The 10,312-nt window shown below is 29.2% G+C and overlaps 1 protein-coding gene across 1 annotated transcript; it reads right to left on the bottom strand.

Annotated features, from left to right (window-relative positions):
* Positions 1 to 3,122: 3,122 nt before the first annotated feature.
* LOC131068765 (laccase-22-like) lies at positions 3,123 to 9,215 on the bottom strand. Its single transcript, XM_058004025.2, has 6 exons — positions 9,117 to 9,215; positions 8,841 to 8,992; positions 6,224 to 6,468; positions 5,935 to 6,063; positions 3,340 to 4,296; positions 3,123 to 3,253 (listed from the first exon to the last, which is right to left on the bottom strand). Exons 1-6 carry the CDS (start codon positions 9,213 to 9,215, stop codon positions 3,123 to 3,125), a joined length of 1,713 nt encoding a protein of 570 aa, XP_057860008.2.
* Between the last annotated feature and the right edge of the window lie 1,097 nt (positions 9,216 to 10,312).

Raw genomic sequence — 10,312 nt, forward strand, 5'->3', positions numbered from 1 at the left:
CCTCTTGGACTTTCTATTTGAATTAAAATAGTTCTTAACACATTGCCAACCGATCCAATCAAGCAACTCAAAATCCCAAATATCACTGAACTACTTCACCCCCTTCTTATAAAGATAATTAGCCTTTTTGGGAAAAGTCAAAGCTAATGGTTGACTGTGATAATGCACAAGATGATTCCACCAAATAGATAAATTAGGAAAGATAAAACAATGCTGCAATGAATTATTCTTCCAATCTAAGCAGTCACAAACAGATTTCCAAGCTTTTAAAAAGGATTGCAAAGGGAACAAGCTCTAATATGAAAGAAAGGAGCAAGCAAAATATTATTCAACCAATTCACCAAATGCCATTTATCGTTCATATCAGCAGTGGATATTGTATGCCACACCAAAACTTTCCATTGTTCATCTTCTAAAACAACTCTGATTATCCATTTAGCAAATAAACATATCCCTTGAATCCTAGGATCCAAGAGTCCAAGCTCACCTCTATGTTTAGGCTGAATACAATGGATCCACGAAGAAGATCTAAAGCCCATTTTACCATCCCAATTAGTCCACAAAAATTGCGGAATGGTTTTGTTAAGTTCCTCATAACCTTTTTTAGAAGGCATACAACAAGAGGAATAATAAACATGAGAGGCCAAAAATATTTGATTAACAACTTGAATTTTACCAGCTTAAGAGGTATACCTATTGCCCTAATTAAATATTTTGCTCTTCAATTTTTCAAGAAACCAATTCCACATATCATGGAGGGAGACACCCAACCCAAAAGGAGTACCAAGGTACTGTGTAATATGTCCATGTTTGACTTGTTTCCATTGTTTAGGGATTCAATGTGGCACCAGATTAGGCTAGATCATTAAAAACTCAATTTTATGATGGGCTAACTTAGAGCCCAAAATCAACCAATACAAATCCAAAGCTTCCAAGACATTATTAGTTTTTTATTCCGAATTTTGTATAAACAACAAGCTGTCATGAACAAAATGTGAGTTTATGACAACATTATTATCAAGAATCGTGATGCCTTTAATTAAGCCCAAATGATTGTATCTTTGAAGAATATAACCAAGAGCATCGACATCTAAAACATATAGGAATGGTGATAAAGGGCAACCTTTTCTAATCAACCGTTGAAGAGGAAATGGATTAGACATTGAATTATTGATCATCAGCATGGTATTAGTGTCATTAAACAACATCCGGACATGATTACATATATTATGACCAAAACCCAACCACTGGAGCATCTTTAAAATAAAACTCCATCGGATCTTGTCATAGGCTTTGTCAAAATCTAGTTTTACCAGCAAAGCATTTTACCTTGACTGTTGATCCCATTCACTTGTTTCCCATGCTAATATCAAGTTGTCTAGAATGAATCTTCCACCAAGGAAACTAGTTTACTCAGACCTAACTATCATTTTAGTAATTGGTTTAATCCTTGTAGCTAAGGCTTTCACAATAATTTTATAATAATTTTATATGAAGTATCGAGTAATGTAATAGGCCGCCAACAAGAAATATATTCAAAGAGAAAATAAAAAATAATGAGAACTAGTCAATGGATATCAAATGCTATGTTAAGGTCAACCAAAGGTGACCCACTTTCTCTTAGTTTTAGCATATATGAAATTATAAGAAAAACATGAAGTGATTTGAATTAGTCAATGAATATTGATATAGTATTTAAGTTAAATAAAGTTGTCTCTCTATATATAATATATTAGTATATTTATCTTTTGAAAAATTTGTGTCAAAGATATTCATAAATATTATTTTTGAGATTTATTTTTCAGCAAAATAAATGCCTTAAAAATAATAAGACACACAATCACATATAAGAACTTTTAATAAAAAAAATTGCATTGAATTACATTAATACAAATGTTATCATTCTCATATCTTATAATTGATGATGTAATTCATTTGTAAAAACTTTGACTAATATTTGTGGCTACTTGTAAAAGTCTTCCATAAGACAATAAGAAGGAATGATGAATTTATAATATTAATTGATAAAACCAAAATAATAACTAGGTTGACATTTTATTTTTTAAATATAAAGACATTGAAATTGTAAAATATATATTTATATGAAATTATTTAAAGGTAACACATAAGTATATAATATTTATTATATTTATCAAAGTCAAAATAAAAGAATTAATGAAATAATGTAACAACCTTTTCCAAACTTAAATATTACATTACAAAAGTAAAATAAATATATTATGAAAAAAATCAATAAAAATAAAACATAAATATAAATATAATAAAATAAATATTAAGATATATTGTGTGTATATATAAATAAACCTTAATATTTATTTTATTATATATATTTTTTGTTTTATTTTTATTAAATTTTTTTCATAATATATTAATTTTATATAAAGAAAGAAGAGATCTAATTTTAAAATGAAATAAAATAACTCTTCAATACATAAAATAAAAATATTTGTTAATTAAATATATTTAAAATATTTATTAATTAAATTTAAAAGTTTTTATCTACAAATTTGATATGTCTAAAAATCCTATGAAAGACAATATAAACAATAATTTATGAAATTATAAACAAAATAAACAAAATATAAAAAATATAAAAAATAATAAATTGAATGAAATATTTTTTTGTAAAATTCAATAATAATTCGTTCTGTTTGTAATACACCTTTAAATATTTTTATAAATATTATATTTTAAAATGAAATAAATTGTAATGTAAGATATAATCAAGATGATTTGAAGCAAGTTGACCCTAGAAGCTTCAATTACTTGATCTCGAAGCTTACTATCATAAAGATAAGGAAATGTAAATCATATTATCTTGACATTGACAAATTGAATGAATATAATAATAAGATAATATCCTTGCCGATGTCACAGTAAATGCCACAAGGAAAAACAGAGAAGAACAAGTCTAAAATAGTGGATTTGGAAACCAAAGCAACCAGATAAAAAGTTTCATATCGTATGGTGAGAATCTTGTACAAAATAATATGCAATCTTTTCCTCTTTTCTTGAAATCAACTAGATAAAAAATTTCTAGGTTACATAAGCTGAACAATCAAATCCCAAGAATCTGGAAGGTGGTCTTATACAATCATGTTCTAGCACTGGGGTAAACCAGGGGGAGGAGGAGGCAATCTCTGAGATTCTTCATTTCCATTCTCCACAAGAAAAACCATGGCAAAACCAAGTTCTGAATGAGCTTCAAAATGGCAATGAACCAGCCAGATCCCTGTCACAATAGAAAGAAACAAATTATATGTGATGAAGTAAAAGGAAATTGAGCTTAAACAAACACACAAGTAGAAATCCCATTACCTGGATTGTTTGCTTGGAATCTTATAGCTGCCCACCCACCAGTAGGAACTCCAACAGTGTTCAGAATCTGAGGATCAACCAGGTTAAAACTTGCAGGATCTGTTTTAGGGTTATAGTTACCAAACCCTTGCCCCACAACATAGAAGTCATGTCCATGAATGTGTATAGGATGGCTCTCCTTTGTAACAATACTGGTACCCTGAAACACAATTTGCACATTGCTATTGAATTTTAGGGTTTTAACTTTTGTACCAGTCTGGGTATTCCAAAAGCTTGGTGGTGGTGGTGGAGGTGAGGAGGAAGATGATGATGGGGGTGGATAATCTTGAGTATAATTAAACTCCAAAGGAGGATTGTTTGGGAAATCTCTGGTAAAAACTCCATCTATACCAAAATAGTAAGCCTGCAACATATCTATTTGTTGTGGTCTGAGGAATGAAACATTGTTGAAGTTTCCAACAGCTCTTATTTCAGTATCCCATCCACAGGTAGGGCAGGAAACGATTCCAAAACCTTCTGTTATAAACATCTCTTCATCAACTGTTTGTGGGACTGAGGGAAACTTACTTTTTAGTTTTGTACTGAATTTATATGCTGTTGGAGTGTGATTAGATGGTGGAAGATTGGAGACTGGGACAAAGCCTCTGCTGCTTCTGTATTTGAGGATTGCTGTTGCTGAGGTCTTTGTGAAGTTGTCATCAATTGGCTTGCTATTGTATACCCAGGCTGCCATTTGGTATTTTTTTAAGGGCTGGCGAGCATTTAGGAGGACATCCATGGTCTGGCCTGGTTGTATTAGTATTACTTCTGTTTTGTATGGTTTTGTGTAGGAAGCATCCATTGCCACAACAGTGAGTCTGTGTTTTGCAATTTTGAAGAAGAATGCATAATCCAAACCTGCATTCACTATCCTCAGTAGGTATTGTTTTCCTTGCTCCACATAAATCTTTGAAGTTTCTGCACCCATGATCATCAGTTAGTTGTTATCTTCACAACTTCAGCTTCAATATTAAAAAAGAGTTTAATGATAGGGATTATCTATTTAGTAATTAATTGTAATTTAGTATTATATTATATTTTCAATTTTAATTGATAAATATACAGAATGTTGAATAGATATAATCATAATAGATTTTGATAAAATTACATAAATAGTTTAAAGAATTTATATCTATAAATATGTCAATATTAAGAATTTTTTTTTAACTGTTTTAGTAAAAATTCAAATCTTTAGGGGAATGGATACCCCTCAGTCTTGGTTCTGAGTTGAAGAGGCTCAGTCTATGATTTGCACTCTTCAGATATACACGGCTATGGGTTTGTATAAAACCCTCTATAAAAAAATCAGATCATTTAATAAGCAGTTTGTTTGATTATTTGTCTTTGAAAACTAATAATTTATAATAAATTTTCAACACATTCTTTTTTTAAAACTAATTTCATCAATCTATAATCTTATGGACTTTTAGATCAGTATAATGACTCTGTTTCTTAGATAGGATTAGTGACATCAATTTTATTAACTTTTAGTGTGATGTTTTATATTGTTAATCATCAAAAGGGTTATAGTTTATTTGGGAATGAATTTTTTTTGTTTATTTCATCTTATGGTTGATGTTCACTCACCTTTCTTTTAATAGATTGTAATGAACAAGTCAATAATGGTAAAAATAAAATAAATATCTATGTAATGTATTTTAGAGCTCAATCCTAAATTGCTTTTCCTAGTGTTTTTGGTCTGGCTGAGCCTCTTCAGGATTTTTTATGTACATTTTTTTTTTATTAATATATTTATATATGCATATTTTCAAAAAATAAAAAATAAAATAAATATATATTACAAATATAATATTATTTTAAAATTTATAAAATAATTAACTAATTAAGTAAAATTTATCCCTAAAAAATCTTGGAAGTATAATGGTCACCAATCTTTTATTAAGACCATCAATAATCTACAATCTTATTACCTCCTAGTTATATGAAATCACTTCCCATTTACTGATTTGAAAGTAAGACACCACCAATCATTTTACTCAAATAGCAGTCCATCTTGTTAACTTTCAGTTCTATACAATCTTATTAAGTTGATTAGCCTCATTATTAAATTAATTGCATTCTATTTTATGATTTATCTAGTAATAATATGGAAAAAGATAAAGAGAATGATATTAATGGGTGAGACCTTCTTATATTCTCCTTCTCCAACTGCTATTATTCTCACCATTTAGTCGATTTGCTAACCTTTTATGCTCCCGACTGTTGTCCTATATGTACATAAAAGGTGTGACTATTTCCACCTTTTTTTTTTTTCTTTGAATATACTTAATACTATTTTATAAATGATAATAAAGACATTTATTCATCAAAATTGATTTTCCTTATTATTCTTACCTACTATAAAAAAATATTATCAAGTTAAAAAATTTCACTCCAATAAACATATCAATGAGAATTGATATGGATATAGAAACTGTCCTGATTGACAAGTGATTATGAATATAATAAATTAATGTTATTTTCCAACCAATTATTGTCTGTTTTTTCTCTTTTTATCTTCATGATTGACATTTTCAGCACAATAACACGACACACCTTTTCTAGAACATGGAAAATAGTTTCCTGGTTGGCCATTGATGGTGTATGCATTAGATTTCTCTGGCACTTCTCCTCTATCAAGAGCTTTCCTTATCACTTCTTCCACATCCATTTTCCACCATTCACCTGAACTCAATAAACACAACAACAAAATTCAAAAGAATCAACCCAACCCATATTTTCTTATCAAATGGATTCAAAACTGAAATTTATGTTAGAAAAACTAAGGACAGATCAAGAAAAAACAGTGAAAGAGAAGTGCAAGATATTGAATTCCTAGAGCTACCTAATATAATGGGGAACTCAGCAGCTGGTTTAAGAAATGGATAAGGCTTCCCAATGCGGGGATAAGTAATTAAAGCTCCATGGACAGTAGCTCGAAGATATGAGATGTGGGCATGCCACCACATTGTTCCTTCTTGTTCTGTGATTGTAAAATTGTATGTATGAGAATTCCCTTGAGTAATGGGACACTGTGTTACATAGGCTGGTCCGTCTGCCCAACATGATCTTATTTGCTTTACACCATGCCTGCAAATTCAACATCCAAAACTCAAATATAGTCTTCTGTTGTTTTATTTATGCCACTGTAATATTTAAGTCAAAGAGAACTAGTCAATGGATATCAAATGCAACATTAAGTCAACCAAAAGTGACCCCTTTCTCTTAGTTTTAGTATATATAAAATTATAAGAAGAAAATGAAATTAATTAGAATTAGTTGACCAAGGAATTTGTAATACACCTTTAAATATTTGTTTATAAATATCTTTTTTGTCAACAATTTATACTGTAAGATAATATAGTAATCAAGGTGATATGTACCACCAGGTTGTTTGCCTAAAAAGTCAAGAAAAAAGAATTAATAAGTGTAGTAAGTTGAGCCTAGAAGCTTCAATTACTTGATCTGGAAGCCTACAATCATAAGAAAAAAGAAATGTAAACCATGTTATCTTGACTTTGGCAAATTCAATGAATATAATAAGATAATATCCTTGGCATGTCACAGTAAATGACAGAAAACAAAATAGAGGAGAACAAGTCTATGGTGGATTTGGAAACCAAAGCAAGCATATGCTTGTAAGTAAATAAGACAGAAATATATAAGGTAATGAACAGCTGAAGAGTCTGTATAGCATAGTTGAGTTGAGTATTTATATGATTTATTTTTAAATATTAAAATAGGATGCATAAAAATTTGCATTGAATGAATTTCTATTCTCTTTAGTATAACATAGTTGAGTTGAGTTTTTATATGATTTATTTTTAAATATTAAAATAGGATGCATAAAAATTGCATTGAATGAATTTCTATTCTCTTTAGTTTTAAAAATTTAATTATATTTGAAATGGGTATTGTTTAAAATCTTCTGAGGAAAATAATTATCTGAAATTTAAAGAGGGTTCATAATTTTAAGAAGAGCTTAAAAAGTAGGTGTGTTGTATGGTATTTTTAGTTAAAATTAGTCATTGTTATAAATATACAAAAATTGATGCATTTTTTATAATTGAAAAGAACATATAAGAATGTCAATCTATATAACTTCAAATTTTGAAACTAAATATAAGAAATAAGTCAGTAGTAAAGCCTTTAAATTCTAGGTCCTATACTTAAGCTTTAACATGGTCCCTAGTTTACTGTGATACTTATTTTCAATGATTTTTTTAACTATTTTTGAAATGAGTGCATTTTTAAAATATTAATGGAAAAAAAGTATAATAATTCTATGAAGAGTTCAAAGAGTTGATCTATTGTGATTAATATAGGGGATTTTTTATCTATGTTAAAGTTATTTTTAATCATAAATAATCAGTAAGCTAATTGCAGGGTATGTTAAAACTAGCCTTTATTAAGATTAAACTAATTGAAACAGTCAACAAACTAATTACAACATGCCAGCACTTTAGCTGATAAAAAGAGCAGTAGCAAGCTGCAAGCTGATTATAATATATGTTAAGAGTAACCTTGATCAAGACCTGTCAGCAAACTAATTTTGACATACGAACTTTTTACATTGATAAAACTCGAATAGAGTCAGCTAACTAATTGCAATATATGTCCAAGCTAACTTCTATCAAGAAGAGTCAGCCAACTTATTAGACATGCAACTCTTTACACTGATAAAGTTCAAAAACAGTCAGCAAGCTAATTACAACATGCCAACAACAAATAATCAGCAAGCTAATTGAAACCATGTTATGACTAACCTTTATCAACAATTGTCAGCAAAATAATTACGACATACCAACTCCTTACAAGTTGATAAATCTCAAATACAGTCTGTAATACAACATGGTATCACTTTATACTGATAAAAAAAATACTCAGCAAGCTAATTACATATGTTAAGACTAGTCTTTATAAACAATACGGAACAAACTAATTACAAGGTATGTTAAGACTAGTATTTATCAAGAACAATCAGCAAACTAATTATGATGTACTGACTCTTTACATTGAGAAAAATAAAAAACTACCAGCAAACTAATTACAACATACCAATTCTTTACCCTGATACAACTTGAACTTCTATTATTAAAATATCAATGTGTACCCCATATTTTGAAACTAAGGGCAGGCCAACGGCCTCTTAAATGTAACTAGGAATCCCTATTTTCAAGCTTTTAACATGGTCCATGGTGTACCAATTACAATTCCCTAATGGTCTTTATCAACACCAATCAGCAAACTAATTAGTATGTTAACACTAGTCTTTAAAAAAACAGTTAAAAGCAAATTATTTACAAGTACCAACTCTTTATAAAAACAATCAGCAAACTAATTACAACATACCAACTCTTTATACGATAAAATAGAACTTCTATAATTAGAATTTCAATCTGTGTACCCTCAAGATTTGAACACTTGTATCCACTTACAGTTCCTACTCAAATCTCTCATACCAGTGTAGGGTAATATTGTCTGCCACATTGTTCTGCACTTCAACAACAATATTGTCTCCTTCATGAGCATATATGGTTGGCCCTGGAAACTTCCCATTAACAGTCACAATCTCCTTTTCTTTGCAGAGTCTCCACACCTTCTGTGTTCCAATCTGCAAACACATTAACAAACCTCATTTAAAAGATCTTACAAACAATTGTAACAACAAACTTGAAGGATCTTACAAACAAATCTAAGCTGCAATTCTCATAATGTAATTTAAAAAAAAAACTCACAACAAATCTTCTTTGCACTAAAGCTCCAAAAGCTAACGATGGTGTTATGAAAATTATGCAGGCAACCATTAGTTTCAAGGCAAATGACAAGTCTGCCATTGTTTCCAAGCTTTTCAAACTGTATAGACTGGGTAGAGGATAGGATATATATATATATATAACGAAGCTTCCTGTATCGAGACCTCTTCCATGGTAACAAGATTCTAAGAAGCGCGTAACCGCGTACAAAGTCATACCCACGAAGAATCTCAGGTCAGTATTGGTTTTGTTCTTTTCTGATCCGATGCTCTCTTTGTTTTTATGTGTTTGGACTTTCATAATTTTATTCTCTGTAAACGGCTGGCAAACTTTTCTGTTTTTGTGTTTGGAAGAGCTTTTCTTGATAATTATATTAATTATTTTAATAAATATTTTGTTTTACATTTAATTTTGAACATCTTATTTTCAACATTGACATTCTTGTAGGGATTTGAATTTTGGTGACGAGAAATCATAAAACCATAATTTAACAATCACACTTTATCATTAGATACCAACTATTATCAATTATTTTCACGTCAAATTAAATTATATGTGAGATTCTTATTGTTAAACTATTTGATACTTAAGTAAAATTTTGAAAATTATAATCAATTATTTTCAAGTAAAATTATCTGATGAAATTATGTGCAAGATTCTCATTGTTAATTAATATTTGAATAGAATTTTGAATTATAAAAAAAAAATTGATGGGTTGGGTTCTTTGTTTAGTAATTGAGTTAAATAGTTTTGAATGAGTCTACTAGGGATGAAGTCCTCATAGTGCAAGGCTCTCACATGATAAAGGATGAGGTTGGGATTGTTCCCTAAACTACTTTTGTAAAATGGATACCCCTTACAAATAAATAAATAATTCTATAAATTTGATATAGAAGCTTCCCATTTTTGTTTCTTTATGAAGTTTTAAATACATTTTATTAATTAATGTTTTCTTTGACAAAGAGTTAATTCTTGGTCAAATTTGTCTAGAACTATTGTTATTAAATATATTAAATATCATTTTCTCACCTTCTTAAAAATAATCATTCTTCCTTGAAAATATTTTTTAATTTATTTTCCCATTTAATTAAATTGTGCTTTCTCTTTCATCTTATGGGTGTAGTTATCAAAGTATATTTGGTCACCCTTATCTATATGTTTTTGTTTCAATTCTTTTA

The sequence above is a fragment of the Cryptomeria japonica genome, chromosome 11, assembly GCF_030272615.1.
Source record: "Cryptomeria japonica chromosome 11, Sugi_1.0, whole genome shotgun sequence".
NCBI classification, from domain to species: Eukaryota; Viridiplantae; Streptophyta; class Pinopsida; order Cupressales; family Cupressaceae; genus Cryptomeria; species Cryptomeria japonica.

What these genes read in the sequence shown, in the direction of transcription:
- LOC131068765 (XM_058004025.2), bottom strand. Translation starts at nt 9,215, where the DNA reads ATGGCAGACTTGTCATTTGCCTTGAAACTAATGGTTGCCTGCATAATT. An exon ending in GACAATATTACCCTACACTG is followed by an intron (nt 6,469 to 8,840) that starts GTATGAGAGATT and finishes TTGAATTTGCAG; the next exon opens with GCATGGTGTAAAGCAAATAA. An exon ending in ATTCCAAGCAAACAATCCAG is followed by an intron (nt 3,254 to 3,339) that starts GTAATGGGATTT and finishes CTATTGTGACAG; the next exon opens with GGATCTGGCTGGTTCATTGC.